Raw genomic sequence first — 21,206 nt, forward strand, 5'->3', positions numbered from 1 at the left:
ATGCATGTATCCTCTAGTTTATAACTTCGGTTGTGGTTATGTTTTCTGTAGTTTCAGAACGAGCCTAATTAAGAGCCGTTACAGAGAATATGTATCTATACTTAAGTTTTATACATATGTAAGTAAATCAAAGCCAAATTTAATAAGTTCTAGTTCTAAATCTAAGATAGTCTAACTCCAATAAAACTCTAGCCGATTAGCGATCTTCCCGCTCGGAACCCTAAATCCAACAAGTCCTTGTTGGTTCACCCGGTGGGCTAGGGTATAGGGCGTAAGAATAATCGTAGCCAATTTGAAGAGTGTCAGCAGCATGGGCTCTTGGATTTCCATAACGTTATCCAATGGCTATTCGAGAAGAGATTCCGTATATTTTGGAAACACAAGGTAGAAGTATATTATAGCTAGATCAGATAGCTACAATGCCCCGGATCCGGGGGAAAGACAGATGACCCGTGTGACAAGGCTAGAAACATATCTATCCGAAGTAAAAGCTGTTTTCTTCCAACCACTGAGACTCATCGTCCACATGGCGAGTGATGGAAGTATCCGGGTTATTCATACAGGCATCCCAACAGGTCTGTGAACCATAATCGTCTGAAGCATAACACCTGTAAATAGCCCATTTTTCCTCCAGCTTGTTCAGCTGCCCATTGGTACAGTACCGAATCTTACGGTCGTCGTACCATGAATAGCATTTCTGGATCCTTCCGTGGTAGGGGAAACAGTCAAGAGAGTAATCATCCGGCAGCTTCGTCATGCATGTGTGAGTTTCATCTTTGTCGCTGTTGTCGTCGACAATATCTGAGACGTCTGTGATAAGCTGAGGGAAATTTAAGTCACCGAGGTCCTGACTATCAGCCTCATCATGAGGCTGACAGAAAGGCCAGGGAGGTACACAGTGACCTGTTTTGTATACCCGCGTGGGTCTACCCTTGGATGGCGGCTGGATCCTCGACTGCCTGAACTTACACGAGCCTCTAGCACAGGATTGAACGCCAAGGTTGTAGCATGTGGCAACGCATCGTCTGTGGATCCTCACCTGGCCGTCCTTATCGCACACGGGCACCTTTTCACACACATAATTAGCCCCGCATTCCCGGTTTGTTTCGCATTTCCTGCCGTCAACGCTGCCAATTGGCCGCTGAATTGCCATAATGTCGTTGGCTGGGTCGTCAATGTAGTCGTCCTGGTCGGGGTCTGGTTCCTGGGTCGATTGTTGTCGAGGGCTGCTGCTGGTTTCGGGACGAGTGCTGTCCACCTGGTAGGGTGTTGGACGCGGGCTTGTGTGGTTGCTGGTTGAATTTGCAATACAAAGCGCGGGATTGTGCCAAGCGGCTTCTGCTGCATAATTCCAGAGTTGGGTATAGTTGTACCACGTTTTGGGGGTGAAGAAGATCCTGCAGTCTGCAGCCTCGTACCGGAACTGAAGGGGTGTCTTGGATGGATCGTTGCGGCGAATCTGGTCTCGGAGGTTGACGCTGGCGGAAGAAAGGAAGAACTCGAGTCTGCGGTCTGGGAGGAAAGGAGGAGTCGCATTATTGATCAGCAGCGCATTATGGATATCCAGATCCATCTGTCGGATATCATACGATGCTGCTCCGCGTGTTCCGCTGGGGGCCTGCATGGGAGTATAGTCCGGCCTGCCCCCCACAGCGACCGTTCGCACATGGGCTTCGTGGTGCATCAGCTCCATGAATATAGAACACGTGGATGAGCATAGTCCGTCGCTCAGAATGATAATATCCTGGGCTGAATATGGCGGGTTGTCGGGGCCATCCAGATCTGCTATGTCGATGCCACCTGCTTCGCGAATAAATGCCCAGTCTGTCAGATTGTATTGCTCGACCCTGGTGAAGTTATCGCCCCTATAAGTGGCAGTTGATCGAAAATAATCCTCCCATGAGGCGAAATAATCACCCGTGTCAGGGTCTAATCGATTCTGTATCACCCACTCATTCGTAGAGAGAAAGCTTTTCAGGGCGTGGGTAAGTGGGAGCTCTTCCCAAAAGGACGTGAAAGAATTGCCAAGAACATCAGCCGCTTCATGGGCACGTCTGCGGCTTCCTGCGAATGGTATGATAGTTGGAAAGAACTAAGAAAAATCAATCAGTAGGAAACGGGGGAAGGGCGCAACGCATCTGAATACTCACTAGCTTGAATGTTTCGATCGCCAGCAAAGCCTGTCCACCGCGGTTCTGCTGCACATCGATAATGACCTTCTTTAAGCCTGCTTTCTTACTGCGTCGAAGGAAAGAATCGACTGTTTGCAGGAATTGCTGAGCGGTGTCCCCCTGTGCCGCAAAATCCGTGATACTCAGAACAGCTATGGAAGATTCGTTCAAAAAGAACGCTCGTGGCAGCGTCGTATCGTAAGGCTCACGTGGTAGTAGTAAGGGCTCAGGAGTCGGATATGCTGTGTCCCATGACGGGACTGAAATCGAGATTGATGAGGAAGGAGAGGATGCAGGGGAGGAAGACGGTGAGGGTGAAGGAGTGCGACTGGGCGCATTGGACGCCATGTTGTCTAGAGGGCGTCCCTTCGCGTCTTCCTCAGAGACGTAAGATGCAGGGTAGAGACCCAGGACAAAGAAATTGTAAAAATCGCCGCCTGTTTGGAGCGGTCCCGTGTCGCCCGGGCTCAGATACATAGCCTGCCACGGTGTGGGTCCTATTACCGTGCCGTTCTCAAAGGTCAAGGTAATTGTATCACCAGGATACATGGTGGCACCTGCAAAGAAGACTTCCAGAAGTCCCTGGGTCTCCAAGGCCCCGCTTCTCATCAACATGTTCCAGTCCGCGTGCGGCTCGAGCTTGCCGATGGAGTTTTGGGCCGCAAATTGCGTCAGGTACTCGACCACGTCCTGACCGTTGATCGCGGAAATTGCAGAAGGTTGCCAGGTTAGAGCGTGGGACTCGTTGGCCAACAGGTCATCTGCGAAAGGTAGCATCATGCATTAGCTCTGTTGACTATGATGTCCGGGACACCATACCAGAGACATAGACCTTTGGAGGTTCTATTCCATCAACAGAGACGGACACGATATCCCAGGGGGCTCCGTAGACAAATGTCTGGAGGATACCTCCTGTCGCCGTGAGATGGTCATCATGGGCGGCAGTGAGGAGTCTATACAGGGCCGTCTCAAAATCATACTCGTTCGAGAACATGCCATTGTTGATCCCGCCCTGTATCCGCGCCAGCCCAGCGACTAGATCCACAGCCGGTTGCTGATATCCGGGAGGAGGGTTGGCGAGGTAGGCAAGGGTGCTGTGGAATTGGATTGTGTCGTTCAGGTACTGCAGAAGGCGGGTGGCAACTGCCGGATTAAAGGGAACGCTCCTTAGGCAGTTATAGGCTTGCGTCGCAGTCAGTATTTCGGCCGCTTCTGGATCTATGCCATGCATCAGTAAAAGCTGGGTGGGCAGAATCCCAATGGTACCTGCCTCTATTCACAATCTCGCCACATGCAGTTGGGTTCGGAAGTGAGGGAGTTGTCGTAGATAACCCAGATGGCTGCTGCGATGACGCTACGAGAGCCTGCGTCAGGATCAGGAGAGGAACGACGGTGTGGGCTTTCATTGTGATTCTTGGATCCAGTGCTGTACCATCAGAACCGACGCACCCTTTTATAGATCGGTCCTATACATCTCCATGAGTACTCAGGCCTCTCGATTTTGCGCCACAATCTCGTGACAAGACCAGCCAATAACCCTGGACTGTTCCATTTCCTTCCATCTTCCTTCCACTCTGTTCCATTTCCTCCGTCGATCGGCAGCAGGTCCCCACGGGGTGGCTTACACTATGGGTGTACTCCAGAGTATATGTCAGGCTGAAACAGGCTGAAACCGCACCCTTCAGCCACCAAAATGTGCCTTGATACCAAGGTATAATGGTCATACAGGGCTTTCTCAGTTTGACAGTATGCAACCCAAGGACATTCCAGGCAACAGGGACTGCCGATCCTGCGAGATATTACGCCGCCCACTCACGTACCCATACCTCGCATCAAGCCGGTAATCGCATGCATCACGGAACAGCCTTTGACAGGTCAGATTTGAAAGGTGACTTTCGGACAAGGCTCGTCAGCTTCAAGCGAGGCTAGGGCTTGGTTACCCTTTATTGTATCATCTCCGTCTCAACATTCGAGGCTGTGACGCCAGCCCGTGACGTGTCCCTCGTACTGCTCCAGCCTTGCCCCTTTTCGCGACTTTTCCCTCGACTCACTGTCGGCAGAGGCGCATCGTTGTCGAAATCTTATGCTCGAGCAAAACATCCTCCTTGGGACGAGCTTCCCGCAACCACCACTACCACCCGGAGTACCACATCGCGATGACTTTGTCAAATGGCAATAGCCTGCCTCTCACGGCATACACCGTTGGCTGGGTATGCGTCACAGGTCCCGAGCATGACGCCGCTCGAGTTCTTCTGGACGAAAGGCACGAAACCCCCGATATCGAGAACGGTTTTATCTACCTCGTCGGTCGGATGGGAGAGCACAATGTCGTCATCACGAGTCCTCCCAGTGCCGGAAGGTCTCCCGCCACGGCGGCCGCCACTAATCTGATTCGCACCTTCCCAGAGATTCGCTTCGTGCTGATGGTCGGTGTGGGCGGTGGTGCGACAAAAGCTCCATCCCGAGCTGGTTCACTCAACCCGGCTGAAGACATCTTTCTCGGCGATGTTGTTGTCAGTGAACCCCATGGTGATCATGGTGAGTGATTGGAAGAGTTAGGAGCCTCTGGCTTGGGCTAATCAGTCGGATTCGTTGGATGTTTAGGGGGAGTGTTGCAGTATGACATGGGCGTTCAGTACCCAGGAGGATACCAGATACGATCCCATCTGAACAAGCCCGGAACACTCCTGACGCAAGCCGCACAGACCCTGAGAAGGGACCACGGGTTCCGGGAAGGCAACATGCATAGCTACATCCAACAGGCCATGCGTGATCTGGAGGGGATCGGCAGGACGGAGTTCCGATGCCCTGGCCCCGAGCATGACCGCCTTTTTGAGCCGGGATACTACCATCGCGGAACCGACACGGAAGGATACTGCCAAGGTTGCGATACAGCTCAGCTGGTGAGGAGGACGCGGCGCGATGCCCCTTGTGTTTACTACGGTCTGATTGGATCGGCCGACACTATCATGCGAGACGGACACCTGCGCGATAGGATGCGACAATCGCACAACGTATTATGCTTTGAAATGGAGGCGGCGGGCCTCATGGACTCGTTTCCATGTCTTGTTATTCGGGGTATCTCGGACTACGCTGACACCCATAAGAATGACTTGTGGCAACCGTATGCGGCTTTGACTGCAGCCGCGTATGCAAAGGATTTGCTATCGGTCATTAAGGCACGGGGAGTCCAACAGGCTGAGCTGGCCTCGAAACTATGTAGGTCTTTGCCTCAACGGCCGACCCAGCATCGATTGATAAGCATGAGGGATAGTGCTGATCATGTATTGTTGGGGGCTAGTGGGGGACATGAATACAGTCAAAATCGGCGTTACTGAGCTTCATTCGAAACTTGAGGAAAGGGAGCGCTGCGAGATAATAAATTGGCTTACTCCACTTGATTTCCAAGCCGAACAGCAAAGGTTGTTCGACAACTGCGTGTCCTCGGGCCAACACGTGATAGAGTCTGAAGTATTTCAGCGCTGGGTCATGGGCGCACCTTGGCAGCTACGTTGTTATGGCCCAGCGGGTGTCGGCAAGGTGGGTACATCTTAAAGGCTCGATATGCTTCAATATAATACGAGCTGATCTGATGCGTTTCCCGAATCAGACTCATTTCTGCGCTTTGATAGTGGACCATCTTAAGCAGACTTTTTCGCGGACGAGCTCCCAGCGACCAGTCATCTACATCTACTTGAGTGATGAAAAGGATAAACGGGATTCTCAAACACCGGAGAATGTTCTAGGAAGTCTAGTCAAGCAATTAATCGTATTCAACAACCCCGTCCGCATACCATCCGATCTCCAAGAGGCATTCAAGAACAAACTTCCCCGCGAAGTTGTACTTAAGCGCACGTTTGAAGAGCTTCTTGGGGCATACGAACGCACTTACCTCGTTGTCGATGGCTTCTACCCAACCCCCGATGTTTTGCAAATCCTCAAAGACTACCCCCTCGAGCTTATCAGGAAGGGCGTCCCACTGAGCCTTCTCACAACGTCCCCGGGATATCGACAAGCAGCATGCGTAATTGATTGTGACGTGTGCAAAAAGCAAGATCTCAGAATTTTCTTCAATTGTCATTGCAATGACAATGACTTTGATCTGTGTCTCACATGCAAGGTTGAGGGAATCAGTTGCCCGAACAGCCACTCAGGACAGGAGACCTATGATACGGTCCGCGTCGAGCTATGTCCTACAGAGGAGGAAATCGTTAACTTCTGTGGAATCAAACTCTCACAGGCCTCCAGCCCGGGTCCTGGGCGATGGGACAAGCGCATCCACCCTGAACCGTCCTTTAAAACCTCACGTGTGGCGCGTTATCTGTGCGAGAAACCGGAACTGCACAAAAAAATTGCAAAAACAATCGCCGAAAAAGCACAGGGGAACTTTCTCATTGCACAATACTGGCTTGAGGGGTTGCTGGATGCGAGTAAGATACAATTTGACTGGGATAGCTTGCTTGCCAGAATAGAATACATGCCTTACGAACTGCTCAAAGACTACTGCGACAGGAAGATTGAGTGCGTAAAGAACTACAACAGGGGACAGGCATTGGCATTCAAGGTCTTTCGCCTGCTCATGGCAGTGTGTCGACCCATAAATATCGTGACATTACAGCATGCCCTGGCCCTCGAGAGCGATTCGTGGCTGGATGAGGTCAATTTGGAGCATCGAGTCTCCATCCTAAGAGCAACAAACGGACTGATAACGATCGACAAAGCGGACGACCCGAACTCCATCGTGCGATTCTTTCATGGGGCTCTGAAGAAGGTCCTTGGTGAGAGCGACCTAGATCCATCCCTAAAGTTGGCGGAGTCAAAAATGGCCTCTCTTTGTTTAACCTATCTCAAACATGAGCATTTTACAGAACACTCGGCAGATCTTGCGAGGTACCCTTTCCTTCATTATACTTTACAGCACTGGGGAGACCATGTGCGAAGGGCGCGCGACAGGCATGATTATACGATCCAGGACGAGGCTTTTGGGTTTTTGAACGATCCTGATAACGTCAAGGCAGTAGCTCGAGAGGCTGGGAAAGTGCTGCCGCCCAATTGGATCCACGACGGTATTAGTGCCATCCACTTGTGCGCTTGGTTCGGGTTATCCGAAATTGTGAAGAAGCTGGCTCGTGACGGCCACAGTATCACAGAGCCGGATAGTAAACACGGACGGACCCCTCTACAATACGCATGCAGACAGGGTCATCTAGACACAGTGAAGGCACTTCTGGAATTGAATGTGCTCCCAAGTAAGGCGGCAATCATGGACGCCGTATACGGATTCCCTGGCCTGGACCGTGATGAGAAGCAGAGAGTGGAGATCGCAAAAGTCCTGTTAAGCGGCCGTACGCTCAATTCTGCTATCAACGCATGCGGTACAACAATCCTCATGTTTGGAATAATAAATGGCTACTACGACTTCGTGGACACCCTGTTGCAGGATCAGTCAATAGATGTCAATGCCATCGATGGAAACGGCCGCACCGCGTTATGGCTTGCGGTCGGCTCCCAGCCAGCAAATCTCGTTCCTCTTAAAACTGATCTATCCGATGGGATCCTCGGACTGTTGCTGCGGAAAGGCGCAGACCCAAACATTCCCTGTTTAAAGACCAGAAGGTCGGTTTTGGCTCATGCAATATCATCGAAGCGCTCAGCTGCCGTTAATGCCCTACTCAAATGTGATCGACTCAAATTATGCCCTAAGGAGCCCTTGCTTGAACTTGCGTATGAGCACGGCGACCAGAAGATCGTGAATTTGCTACTGGACAAGGGGGTATTGCCTGTCACTACAAATGCACAGGATAAGATCGGCTTGACACCGCTTGCCGATACGCATCAGTCCAAGATTCAACTGGAAGCAGAAGGCAGGCGTGTCTCCTCTAGCCCGCGTGCAAATTCCAGTATAGATCTGAGTGCTGGTGATACCCTGGAGGATTGTTTGCCTGGGCTGGAAAACCGTGCGATGGACAATGCATGCAACCGCAGGCGCAGATTATCTGTTATAGAAAAGCATGATACAAGAGGAGCCAAGCGAGTCAAGATATAATAAGACCAGCTATCTCTGTGGGCTCTCATATGCAATTATTGAACATGGATTTCTCCCGGTGGCTTCTTGCAAGTGACGTCGTATACGGAATACTTTTTTAATCAGGCTTAATAGCGGGAAAAGTGAGTACGAGACTTTCCATACATAAGCGAAATTTGTATGGGAAGTGACGGTACTTCTGGGGGCCCAGGATCTAGGTCCCCGAAAGGCATCCGTATCCCTTTACCGTAGTTTGCTCTAGGCGAACAGCTGTAGCTATCAGAAAAGAGTTTTTGTATGACCCAGTGTTTGAAATCACAAATATATAGAAATATTCTGGTTGAGGGGTTGCCCTAAAGCCGTGATTTGCCTACTTAGGTAGAATGGTTGTGTCACGACCATGCCTGCGTATTCGGTTGGATTCGCCTAAAGGTTCATCCACAAAGCCTCTCCCGCGGCTCTACACTTTATACAAAGTAATTCTGGCAGAAGAAAAGTGCCGAATAATTAATACTAGCTGGGAAGATCTTATCTATATAAAGGGCGTGCCCCCAGAAATACTTCCTTCAACTGGCCTCTTCGTCCGTTCGGTATAGTTGTTAGCCCTTTGGTACATCCAACAAAGACTATAATTTATATTAAACCTCTGAACGGCCGCTTTATTACTTCTATCACTTTCTACACTATCTCTATACCACATATTATCCTATACTATCTGTGACTTTTCCCATATAATCTGTTACTTCTAGAGTGGGCAAAGGGAAGGGTAGGCCAGGTGAAAAACCTTCTTCATAACCTATACTATCAGACTTGGTGGTATCAAATATAAACTGCTATAGGTTAAAATTTTTAAACTGGATTATCTTGTCTAGTACTATCAAAGTTCGAGGGATACACAATGTAGTGTTGTCTGGACACACTGGTAGGCGTGGGTGTTTTAAAAAAATGCCTTATCTGGCACTATCCACATTTTTAGACCGTCGGGATAGTATAGAGGGGAAACCCCCAGTAAACTGATCATTGGTGTGAAGGATGACAGGGTGCAACAGGTACCTCCTCGAGGTTTAGCCGAACTCGCACGACTTCCTCCCAGATCTGATCATACTCATCGTTTGACGATGCTTTCATAATTTTCTCATGTAATAAAGAACAGCTTATTGGCCTCTTTTTGGTTATTATAAATAGAGTTCGAATATAACCGAACAAGCCATTCTGGCGCATGGGGATATCCCTCGGTGATTTGCTCTTCCCCGCATGACTCTGCTATATAAAGATAACAACAGGTTCATGGATGTAAAATAGAAATGGTACATATAAAAGCACCGAAATAATCAAATTTTACAACAGCCATAATGCCAAACGAAGCTATCGATTTTACTGATCTTCCACCATTCCCAAATGATGTATCAACAGCACCACTGCTCCGCCTGTCACTCGCAAAGCTCCTAACCAACGACGCCGCCGAAATACAAAGGCTTCTACAAGCCTCGGAGGAGATAGGATTTTTCTATCTGAATTTGTTGGACTGTGAGCAAGGCACCGACATTCTTGCTGACGCAGACAAACTGTTCGCCACGGGAGAGGAGCTTTTCAATCTCAGTCTCGAGGAAAAGCAGAAATACGACTTCAGCAGCCAGAACTCATACTTCGGCTATAAATCACAGGGTGCGGCAATTGTAGATCGCCAAGGTAATCCGGATAGGAATGAATTCTACAATGTCTGCGTGCTCCACCACCCACAGTTAGCCAATAAAGCATGCCGTTGACTTCAATTTAGGTCTCAAAAGACGACATACTAGGAGTCACTGAACCTCTTCCTGCTCCAAATGTTCTTCAGTCTGCCCGGCTGACCTTAGACTCCTTCATTCGTTCCTCGCACTCCATCGTTACTCTTATTCTCAAGCTATTGAACGACCAGCTCGGCCTCCCGGACTTAACACTCCAGAGGCTCCATCGAATACACGCCCAGAGCGGCGACCAGGTCCGCTTTGTCAAGGCTCCACCACAGCCTGTCGATGACCGCCGCACAGCACTAGGCGAGCACACTGACTTTGGCAGTGTTACTATCCTCTTCAATCGTCTGGGTGGTCTGCAGATTCTTCCTCCTGGTGCAGATGCGCAATGGGTGTATGTTCGGCCCCTCCCAGGACATGCAATCATCAACCTCGGCGACGCGATGGTCAAATTTACTAATGGACTCTTCCGTTCGAATATTCATCGGGTCGTGTCACCGCCGGGAATGCAGGCGGAGAGCACACGGTACAGTCTAGTGTACTTTGCTCGTCCGGAAGATGATGTGCTCCTGCAGCGGTTGGAGGGTTCGGATCGGATTCCAGAACTTCAGGAAGGTGACGTGGAGGAAAAGATTAATAGCAAGGACTGGATCATACGACGAGCCTTGGGAAGGAGGGGCAATTTGAAGGACATTGATTTTGAGAAGTCTGCAGGGACGGAGAGACTGAGTCGGAGGATTAAAGTGTAATATTTTCTAGAAGCGAATTCACAGTTTATTCGAAATTTTGATTTAATTAACGAACTCCTACTAACTCTGATATTCTGAATACATCGTAGAACTGTATATAGTCTGTTGAAGTGGCATAGATGACCTAAGTATTGCTGGTTGATGACGTGCCTTTCTGTACGTTTAGGCAAATACAACGGAATTTATCGGATTTGGTGGTGGGCGGACGAGAGTGCTCTGAAACCGCTGAGGCCTTCTTCGCTGTTATCTCACGTCGAACCACCGTCCGGAATCTACAACATTGCTTCTGTCAAGTTATCTCTTTCGGATTGTGCCGACGATCGGGGGTGAATGCATACGTAACTATTGAAAAGCCATGCGTTTCAGCCTTGTCGTGTCATATTAATAGGAACAGGTTTAGTCTTGCATGCGCCACGGAGCACATCCTCTTTGGCGACAGCACCCCTCGTATCCTCTATTGAGGCTTAGATGGTAATCGGCTTTTGCTCCTCAAATTGACGATCTTCCGATATCTTCAAGTAGTCTCGGTTTCGACGCAGTGTGGGGGCCATCTCATGTGCCCCAACGCTGCACACTGACGCAGGCTTGATTATGAGATATTTCTGGCCCTCTATTGGCAGAGAGATGGGACCTCCGGAACCCAAGCGGGCGGATAAGTCTATACCAATATTCATCGCATTGGGGTTATGGGAATGGGCAAGGGTAAAAGCCGACAAGTGAGCAAAAATAATGCCTGAGGGTTTAGTTTAGTTGCAGAGTTTCCGAGCAGAGTAAGCAAGGCTCTCGATAGTCTGTATCAGCCTCGCCGATCTTCTTGGCTGGATGACAGTGTTTCATTCGACGTACACTCATGACATAAATATCTTTGTTAATCTTCCTTATATTTTGTCGTCGAGAGGGCTTTCTGCTCGCCGACCACTCAGCTATGAGAGGGGATAATTTGCATATTTGATCTTATTTTTTTATTCAGCCAAATCTTCAATGTCTGTGTTACTTTCTTGAAAACCCAAATATGCCTACTACTTCAACACCTTCCGCACTCAAAAGCCCTCCCCCGCACACAGAGTTCATAATTGGCTGGATATGTGTACTCAAGGAGGAGTACCGTGCAGCTGTGAGGGTTCTTGATGAACGATACGATACCACGGGCCTGGTTCGTTGTCAGGATGATCAAAATCAATATGTTCTCGGACGAGTTGGGAGTCATAACGTGATGATAAACCTCCCCCCGGCAGAAATGTATGGTCAGCTTCACGCGTCCAAAATTGCTCGCGATATGCGAAGTACTTTTCCAAGAATGCGTTTCGCGCTTCTTGTCGGAATCGCAGGAGGAGCACCTTCTCACAAGCAAGACATCCGCCTCGGTGATGTGGTCCTAGGGACGAAGGTTGTGCCTTATGCAACTGGTAAAGAGACAGACCATGGCTTTGAGCGAACTGGGATGATAAGAGCTCCACCAAGAGAGCTTCTAGAAATGATTACATTCCTGGAAGAGCGCGTTTGGTCTGAGGACGTCCTTCTGTCGGACTCCATTGAGAAAATCCGTACAAAAATCGCCAGAGACGGAAACGCGTTCCTCAGACCGACGCACGATCGACTCTACAAAAATGAATTCATCCATAGGGAGTCTCTGTGCGATTGCTTGCGGCCTGTGTCGCAGCAACGGGCCTACCTGTATCCACGTAACGATCGTGCAGGAGATCTGGTCCAGTTGTTTCAAGGAGCTATTGGGTCCGACAACCAAGTCATAAAAAATGCTCAATTCCGGGATGATACTGCTAGAAGAGAGAAGATTCTGTGTTATGAAATGGAAGCCACCGGGGTGATGGATGTGACTCCCTGTCTCCCCATCCGTGGGATTTCAGACTATTCGGACGGACACAAGAACGATGAGTGGCATCTGTACGCAGCTTTGGCAGCCGCAACATGTGCCCGGGAACTTTTGCTTTCTGTTCCGCCCCATACCGTTGCCCAATTTCCTCTCACTCTGGCTGGAGATTTTGTGGATCGATATTTAACAGGTGCAACCAGCAACCCAAATGCTTTTTCTGGCAGTGAAATCGAGAAGCTTAGGCAAGCCCGTAATAGTTTGATGGAGCGCCATGGGCTACTTCAAGAGCTGATGTTATCTGCTCTTCGAAAGATGGACGGTGGGTCGCGCGATGAGATAGGAGCTGCGCGAGAAGAAGTGCAGAGACTGAAAACGATGCAGGCGGCTTTGAAGAGACACCTGCAAGATCTCGATCGAATTTTGAAGCAACACAATGATTTGCTTTCGAGCCAGGATCCGACCGTTCGAGAACAATACATGGTTTTGAAATCTCAAGTGCAGAGAGATACGGAGGCAATGGAAAGCCTATCCGAGATCGCCCAGGATAGCCTTCAGACTACAAGCAAGATGCTAAAGGATCTGGCAAAAAGTTGTAACAACAAAGCCTTGGATATTGCAGGGATTGTACTGGGAGCCAGTGGTGAGTATGTCGGGCATCTCATGAAGCTCTTGGGGCTCTCCCCAGCCAGTATGTGGCGGTGGATGCACCAAAAATATCGAATGATGAGCCCTCCAGCTTCGGGCAGCGCAACTGAGATGGGAACTATCCTAGTTGAAGTATAGAAGCAAAAATCCGGACATTGTGAAGAATCCCAGTTTTATAAGTGAATATTGGGGTTTACAGAGATTTTCATAGATTTGATACTTATTTGTGTCTGTCCCTCTCAAGCGCAGCTATGTATCAGAATACTCTTATTTCCAACTCAATACCTCATATTGCCCCAGCTTGTTGGGGCTTTCTCTTTACATTTATCACAGATTATAAACTCTGGGGAAACAATCATCATCTATATGTGCCTCGATATTATTGTTATATCCTCAAGAGAAGGCGATACCCATTCAGGCTTGACCAGCATCCTAGATATGTGCTTTTATTATGCTTTTCTGGCTCCCTATTACACCTATTTGCGCCTGAGATCATACTCACAGTATCCGCCTTTAGTCCTTAAAAAGGATGTTATTGTTCTGGCTTCCACTTCTCGATCCTTTCTCGTCCCAGGTGTCATCTTCCCTACGAGCCCTTCTCTCACCCACAATTTCACCCCTTTCTAATGACGAGACCTGCAACACATCAACGTCCCTCAACACATTCACCTGTCATCTTGAAACACAGACTGCGTCGATAATACTGTTTCGAGCTCATCATGTCTATAACACATTTTTCTAATATGTCTTCTCTCTATTTTGTCCATCTTCTCACCTTTCTCCGGCGTTGTGGCCATCTCGTCTTATCTTCGATCTGGAAATTGTCGCCAGGATGGTGCAGACAAGACGTTCTACCCGCCAAGATGGCTTCTTGGAGACGCCTCACGACTATCTCTGGGAGGCTTCCTCTGACTTGTCAGAGCTGAGCACGGTATTAAGCACACCTCGTTCAAGCTCCCCTTCTTTCAAGACCAACATATCTTCTCCATTCAGTCCGGGTAAGGTACACCTTCCACTAACTGTACGAAGTGCCTAACAGCACAACAGATAGATTACATCAGTTCTCACCTGGCTTTCCATATGACCATCAGCCGACCCTCCCCCTTCGGGAAAAGCCTGAGAGCAAAGAGGATCAAATAGGCCGCTGCCGTCTATCCTTCTTCAGCGCCGTAAGAGACTTCGTTTATCCACTCCTGCATGAAGAGGATGCCTTCAGAAAGAGGGTAACTTCGATCGAGGACGGAGCAAGAATCCAACAACCACAAGCTCTCCCGAGCCAGCCTGCAGGGTGCGTAGCCCTTTTCATTTGAATCAAAATGACCTAACTGGACTGCAGACTTCGTGCCGACTTGAAAGCGTACCAGCTTGAAGGTCTCTCGTTTCTTCTCTATCTCCACGAGAACGGCATCGGCGGAATCCTTGGGGATGAAATGGGTCTCGGCAAGACGTTGCAAACTCTGGCACTTTTCCAGTCGTTGAAAGAAGCAGACTTGCCGGAGGACTTCCATGCTCCCTTCCTTGTGGTTTGCCCTCTAAGCGTCCTCGAAACTTGGGTTTCCGAGACCGTCAAGTGGACTCCGGACTTGGCGGTTTTGAAGTACCACGGATCTCCAGCGGAACGCAGCGAGATGAAGAAGAAGCTTGGGGCTCAGAAGAGGAAGGGCTATGCTGGCGGCCTGCCGGACATCGTGGTGACGTCCTACGAAACCATTCTCTCCGATATGGCCTGGTTCAGCAGAACGTTCGTCTGGAGGTACGTTGTGCTGGATGAGGGACATCGTATCAAGAATTTCAAGGCCAAGCGGACGCTGGGTCTGTCAAAGATCCAGGCAGAGTATAAGCTCGTTCTGACTGGGTGAGTTTCTGAATATCAGCCAACGCGTGCGACGTGATTGACAGTTCTATGCAGAACGCCGATACAGAACAATCTCGAGGAACTGTGGTCGATTCTCCACTGGCTTTATCCTGAGGTGTTTGTCGAGTCCAGCGTGACCATGTTCGCGGACGCGTTTTCCCTCAGTAATGGCGTTTTTGACCGTATCTTTTTTGAGGACATCACGGAGTTTTTGAAACTGATCATGCTCCGCCGTGAGAAAGGCTCGCCCGAACTGGGCCTTTCGATTCCTGGAAAGATGGAGTTCATCATATCTGTTCCCTTGTGTGACTTGCAACGCACTTGGTATCTGCGGGTCCTTGGTATTTGGTCTGAGATCAACGACTTTCACGGGCTCCCAGGTTCGTCCGTCAACGGCAGCGAAGGAGCGTCCAGAAGAATCAAAATCTCGCAAAACATCCTGATGGAACTCCGCAAGGTTAGTCCCACTTCAGCCACCACGAATACCACTAAGCCCTACATCGACAGGTCTGCATCCACCCATATCTGCTGGACAGCGCAATGCCTTGTCCCTACAAAGTTGGCGTCGACCTAGTAATGCAATCCGGCAAATTCCAAGTCCTCCTAAGGCTAGTCCAACGTTTCGTCACCGAGCAAAAGAAAGTCATCATCTTCTCCGGCTTCGAAGGCGCCCTGGATCTTTGCGAGGACATGCTGTCAATGCTGCAGACGAGCACCGCCACATTCCGATACGCCAGACTCGACGGGCACACATCCCGCGCGGCCCGCAACCTCGCGACGTATCTCTTCCAGCACGACGGCAGATACCTCATCTTCCTGATCTCCATCCGGGCCGGCGGCGAGGGCCTCAACCTGACGAGCTCGTCGACGGTCATCTTCCTCGATGAGGATTGGAATCCTCAGGTCATGAAGCAGGCGTGCTCTCGCGTCCATCGCATCGGCCAGACAAAGCCAGTCGAGGTGTTCCGCATCCAGGCCCGCGGCACGATCGAGGAGCAGATGGCCCGTCGGCTGGAGAAGAAGGCCTACATGGCGGAGCGGGTGACGGAGAACGTGCGTGCGCATAAATCGCTGCCTGGTCGGACCCGCATGGCACTCCCTGACATGATGTGCTCGCCCAATGCTGTTGGCCCCGAAGCAAGCATGTCGTATCTGCCGGATGATGATGACGGGCTTGATGCCGGGCTGGGTGCGTGCATCATCAAACGGGTCAACGACCAAAGCGTGTCGGGAACTCTCACCGCCGAGGAAGAGGAGGCGTGGTTGGAACGGGCTGAGCGGGTGCGAACTGATGTCTTGGATGGCAGAAGGGTGGGCACACGGCCGAAGTCGGTTTCCACGTTCGATCAACAGGCGCGGGTGGAGCTCCGTCGTGAGGACAGAAGAATCGGAAAAGAGCGGACTGTCCTCATTGGCGGCTTCCAAGTGTCGAAGGAAAGCATCGCCGTTTGCGAGGCTCTTCCATCGCCCAAGAGTCCTTCCGCTGTGTCGAAGGGAACCAAGTCCGGCAGGATCACGCACGAATCTGTGAGTATCCATATCCACCCATATGTCTCCAGACCACGACTAACTCTACTAGACATGCTTCCTCTGCAGACAGCGCAATACAGCGCATTGCGACATCTGTCCGAGGTCATTTCATTGGCAATGTCTCGGGACCCGAGGCAGAGAGACTCGTCAGGGCTACGGACTAACGTGTCCCCATCACTACTGCTGTAAATGTGACAAAGCGTCGGTCCAGGCGGGGGGACTGTTATACCCGTGCATTTCCTGCGACGTTGCCTACTGCGAACACTGTCTGGCGTGGGAGGAGACGGAGTTTGTCGGTGGCCATGACGAATATGCTAGGATGGGGTACTCCCCTAGCAATGCGTTTTACATCACCTGTGCATCGTGCAAGAGGAGGATGGATCAAAAGCGGTTGCTGCGGTCTGGGACTTTGTTGGCGGGAAAGCGGGCTAAGAATGCGTGATAAGGGTGGTGTAGGATTCAGAAGTCGGGACTCTTGCCTCGTCTTGGAGATGGTATGATGTTGGTGGTGTTTTGGATGCAGACTTGTGTACGCATAGCTATCGGGGACCTATGCAAAAGCAACAGGCTATGTCATTCTTGATCACAACCAACTTCCAATCCATGCGTAACTACCACGAGAGCCAGCCATCCACGGTACCGTCAGCAACCCATTAAGCAACCATCCATGGAATCTCCGAGCGGGTCGCGGACCGGACCGTCCGGGAGACCAGAAAGAAGACAGAGCCAGACAGCGGAACCAACGGAAACGACATCCCCCAATGACAACCCGCAGCGCGTGGGCGACCTCTCCCAGAAAGTGACTATCGGGGCTAACCCCATCCGCAACGATAGCCGATGGGGCAGGTCCTGATGTTATTTCCACTCGTGGCGAGGGAGGGAGAGCGCGGACCAAGTCTGCGGCGGCGGGATTTGAAGCCACTCCAACGGACCGAGGCGGGATTCAATATCCCCCCCATCCCTATCCAGGGGTGAGAGGAATGTGGAGCATGCGGCTTTGTTTTGGACATGGGAATGTCACCAAATATCGCTACGAAGTACTCTGTACAGAAACTAGAAGGGCATACGATGATATCAGACCGTGATATCTTCCTACGTGGTCGAGACAGGGATTGAGATAATGACCAGGGGATCAGTAAGAACATCGAGTTCATGCTTATGCAGCCGGATATTACATTTTCGCCACAATTTCTCCGTTTCGCCCCATCCTGCTCGGCCCTCAATAATACGTCGATGATCACAGATAGTCTCCCGCACATCATTCGCAGAGCAGTCAGGTCAAGTCGCTCCCTGCAGCGATCCCCGTACGACGCTCGCGAGTCATTTGACCGCAGGATTGAAGCTGCATGAATCAGCAGGGGATGTCATCCGGAACGGTTGTACTCCTCCGACAGAACGGAGTACCGCAGCGCCCGCCTGCCGCTTCTCCAGCCACCACCCCTGGACACCGTTAAAGCTTATGAGGACATGACAGCGGAAGGCCCGCGCGCCGTTCGCTCGCTCCTCCGTCCCAACACACTGACTGTGTATGCAACTTCAATGCCGAGGGATATGACAGCAGCCAGAGCTGCCGTGATCGTGATCGACTACGCCACATCCAGTAGGACTCCCCTCCATCGGGGCTTGCCCAAACGAGAAGGAGACTAACGCAGGGAAGGTCGACGGATGCGTGTGCGACGACGGCGGGGTTTAATATCCATTAGTGAGTTAGTTGGATTAGCGTCCGAGGCTGGAGGAGACCGTCCGATGAAGCAAGGCGCTCGCTGCATTTCTCGCCCACGACCGTTGCGAAAGCTTATCCCTATCCGGCTGTGCGCGGGATTTATGCATCAGATCGGCTTGCTCGACTGGTCGATCAGCCTTCAGACCCATCTCGAAGTCAACATGGCGGAGATGGAGTACGGGAGCTACGCCGCGATCCAATGAATTGACCTTGGCTCGCCGATGGTGCACAACGTTCCAAGCATCGCCGGGCTTCAGCTGGAGGACCCTGCAGGACCTGTCAAAACCCTATCCAGAGCCCGGATCTCGAAGCAGACAGAGCAAACCCCGTCTGCTCTCGGCGAGACGAGCGACCCGTCCGTCTGGAACTCGACGGGGATTAATATGCAGACATCCAACGGGAGACATGGACCGCGGGGTTTGGTCGGCATTTGCGGGTTGTCCCTATTGTCTGATAACATTCTGCTTCGTAATCAAACATGGTCCCCACCGCATTCCATGGAACCGCCAGGGGACTAAAGCATGTACGGATCCCCGACGACGGATAACGGCCATCCACTACCTAATTTTGCCTGTCCGTCCGTTTCGGCCGGCGGAAACCTACGCGGAGGGATGTCTCACGTCATGGAGGTCTTACGCACGCTATCGTGGCCAAAGGGATGGAGACCACGTCCCCTACCCGTTCCAGACCGTCTACTATTTCCGTCCAGCTGTCTCAGGATTCGGGCCCCAGCACCAAAACGGGAAGTGGATGACGGCAGAGATCCGCTGTCCATCGAGTAGTCTATGTATTGTCGATCGTCGCATCCGGAAGATTACTCCGTAGTTCTCCTCGTCATATCCAGGTCGCTGTCATCCTCGGGGGGGTTACACTGCAGGCTTGAGGGAGGGACAATTTATAGGTATGGGAATAGCGCCGCCTCCGCCGACTGGCTGTCAGCCGGTCCCAGAAGGGCAAAACGTAGGATTGGATAAACGAGGGTTCCGTCCAAGGTCCGGTCGGGGGACCGGGTCCTTGCTATCTGATAGACAACGCTAGGGAGTGTGGATGCAATCTTGCTGTCAAGAGAGGGGAATCAAACACGCCAATGAATGCAATAGCAACGGCAGGGATAGGGTAGAAGCATGGTGGCCAAGAACAAAAACAACATTCCCAAGGGGCAACTATCCGGCACTCAGTGTGAGACCGGCCAATCGCTCTTCCACCCGTTTCACAACCTCCGGATCTGCTTCCGGTTTACGCTTTTTGGGTCTGGTCTTCCGTCAGTCACCGATAGAGATACACACGGGGGGGCAGATCACGTACGGGTCTCGTATAGTCTCAGGTCCTCGCTCCTGGCCGCAAGTCGCACACGTCTTCACCCCGGCCTTGTACAGGGTCGAGCATTGGTGACAAGTGTAGCGCACCCGCTGACGGGGTTTCTTGAAGGTCCGTGCAGGGAGCTCCGCGGGGGGGTCAACGTCCCCCGGATAACCGTCGGGATACTTGTGTAACTTGGGTCTGGAACGGGTTAGCGCGGTGGTGGGAATGTCGCCGAGTTCAGGTGGGACGTACGGGTCTCGAGGACAGATCTTGCACCGGATATGGTGACAACTGGCGCACTCGGTCGCACCCGCAGCAAAGGTCGTATGGCAGCGGTGACAGGTGCGGCGGATTCGCTGGCGAACGGGCTTGCGGAAGAGGTCCTGGCCGCCGGTGCGCGAGGGAATGGTCAAGGCCGGCTCGCGCACCTTGGGCGGAACGGCGGGGGCGGTCTTGCCCTGGGCCAGCAGTGCGTGAAGGGCGGTCTCGGTCTGGGTCTGGGACTTGGCGGGGGGGTGACGGGGGCACTTCTTGCAACGGACGTGCTGGCAGTTGACGCAGACTCTATCGGGGCCGAAGGTGGTCTGGCAGCGGTGGCAGGTGCGGCGCACACGCATCCGGATGGGCTTGGTGACGCGCTTGACGGTCATGTCGGGGGACGACTTCCACTCGCCCGGCTCGAGCGTCATTCCATACTTGGCGAACAAGGCGCGGGCGCGTTCCTCCTGGATGGCGCTCCAATGGGTCAAAACGGTCGGCTCGGGGGGCAGCTTGCGGACGGGTTTCTTCACGGGCGCCGAGGCGGTCGGGGCGGGTTTGGGACTGCATGCACGTTAGTACGGTCGAGGGCGCAGGGCGGTCGGCAAGGGAAATTCGGGCACGTACGTCGTGGTCGGTTTGGAAGCGGACTCGGTAGGCGTTTCCTGCGCGGTCGAGGAGGAAGCCGACTTGGAGGTGGAGGTTCTCTTCAAGACGGTGCGCATGCGTTTGATGTACTTGGACAGGCCATTGTCGTCACCCGGCTGGGAGGGATCCTGTTGGCTCGACATGGCTTCGAAAGTTCGCAGGGGGACGGACGATTGTGGGCGTGGTCGGGTGAGAAGGTTAAGGCATCGACCAGGAGAGTTATGTGACTGTCGATTGGGAAATTCGTGTCGTACTTCAAATCCAGGCCCGATGTCGATCCTCAGTTCATCCTCTTTTCACAAGTTGCTGGCGACGAGGGAATTACACCGTCGGACGGGGGACACACGGAGGGAGGAGAAGCCGGAGGATAAACGAGTTAAATACGGCGGGCGAGTCGAGTTCGTCACACGGAACCAGCGGGATGGGAGAGAGACCCAGGGAGACGGTGAGAAGACTCCGGGTGCAGGATCTGCAGCAGATTGATTGGCCAGGGGTCACTCACGCATCGAGCGAGAGGGAGTTGAGAGTTGGAGATGGAGGGGGGGAGAGAGGGAGAAGTGAAGGTGAAGGTGAAGGTGAAGGAGAGAAAGAAGAGAAGGGCAACCAACTCGGGAGAAATGGAAGGGGAAGCGAAGGGCAGCAGAAGCCGAACGATAAATAGCGGAGAGAGACTTTGGGGAACCGGGAGGGGGTTCTTCATTTTATTTTTCTTTTTTGGATTTTATTTTGGATCATA

General features: G+C 51.7%; 6 protein-coding genes across 6 annotated transcripts; 4 read left to right on the forward strand and 2 right to left on the reverse strand.

The window, feature by feature from the left end:
• Positions 1–301: 301 nt before the first annotated feature.
• BDV59DRAFT_210361 (uncharacterized protein) lies at positions 302–3,577 on the reverse strand (the record flags this gene model as incomplete). The annotated part of the gene is made up of 4 exons (XM_073695583.1): positions 302–2,092; positions 2,151–2,932; positions 2,991–3,389; positions 3,463–3,577. 4 exons carry the CDS (start codon positions 3,575–3,577, stop codon positions 476–478), a joined length of 2,913 nt encoding a protein of 970 aa, XP_073544206.1. The 3' UTR covers positions 302–475.
• A 750-nt stretch (positions 3,578–4,327) lies between these two features.
• BDV59DRAFT_210363 (uncharacterized protein) lies at positions 4,328–8,217 on the forward strand (the record flags this gene model as incomplete). The annotated part of the gene is made up of 7 exons (XM_073695584.1): positions 4,328–4,709; positions 4,776–5,390; positions 5,473–5,711; positions 5,782–6,381; positions 6,412–6,756; positions 6,790–7,849; positions 8,030–8,217. 7 exons carry the CDS (start codon positions 4,328–4,330, stop codon positions 8,215–8,217), a joined length of 3,429 nt encoding a protein of 1,142 aa, XP_073544207.1.
• A 3,758-nt stretch (positions 8,218–11,975) lies between these two features.
• On the forward strand, positions 11,976–16,728 carry BDV59DRAFT_205276 (putative nucleosome remodeling complex ATPase subunit (Snf2h); the record flags this gene model as incomplete). Its single annotated transcript, XM_073694612.1, has 5 exons — positions 11,976–13,153; positions 14,491–15,009; positions 15,064–15,466; positions 15,517–16,536; positions 16,606–16,728. 5 exons carry the CDS (start codon positions 11,976–11,978, stop codon positions 16,726–16,728), a joined length of 3,243 nt encoding a protein of 1,080 aa, XP_073544208.1.
• A 975-nt stretch (positions 16,729–17,703) lies between these two features.
• Positions 17,704–18,647, forward strand: BDV59DRAFT_186547 (uncharacterized protein). The gene has a single exon (XM_073691046.1). The coding sequence runs from the start codon at positions 18,205–18,207 to the stop codon at positions 18,463–18,465; it is 261 nt and encodes an 86-aa protein (XP_073544209.1). The 5' UTR covers positions 17,704–18,204; the 3' UTR covers positions 18,466–18,647.
• Positions 18,648–19,123, forward strand: BDV59DRAFT_186548 (uncharacterized protein). The gene has a single exon (XM_073691047.1). The coding sequence runs from the start codon at positions 18,668–18,670 to the stop codon at positions 19,085–19,087; it is 420 nt and encodes a 139-aa protein (XP_073544210.1). The 5' UTR covers positions 18,648–18,667; the 3' UTR covers positions 19,088–19,123.
• BDV59DRAFT_186549 (uncharacterized protein) lies at positions 19,124–21,163 on the reverse strand. The gene is made up of 4 exons (XM_073691048.1): positions 20,450–21,163; positions 19,817–20,386; positions 19,568–19,762; positions 19,124–19,513 (listed from the first exon to the last, which is right to left on the reverse strand). Exons 1-4 carry the CDS (start codon positions 20,611–20,613, stop codon positions 19,426–19,428), a joined length of 1,017 nt encoding a protein of 338 aa, XP_073544211.1. The 5' UTR covers positions 20,614–21,163; the 3' UTR covers positions 19,124–19,425.
• Between the last annotated feature and the right edge of the window lie 43 nt (positions 21,164–21,206).

Source organism: Aspergillus ambiguus (genome assembly GCF_047715705.1).
Source record: "Aspergillus ambiguus strain CBS 117.58 unplaced genomic scaffold BDV59scaffold_42, whole genome shotgun sequence".
Classification (NCBI taxonomy): domain Eukaryota; kingdom Fungi; phylum Ascomycota; class Eurotiomycetes; order Eurotiales; family Aspergillaceae; genus Aspergillus; species Aspergillus ambiguus.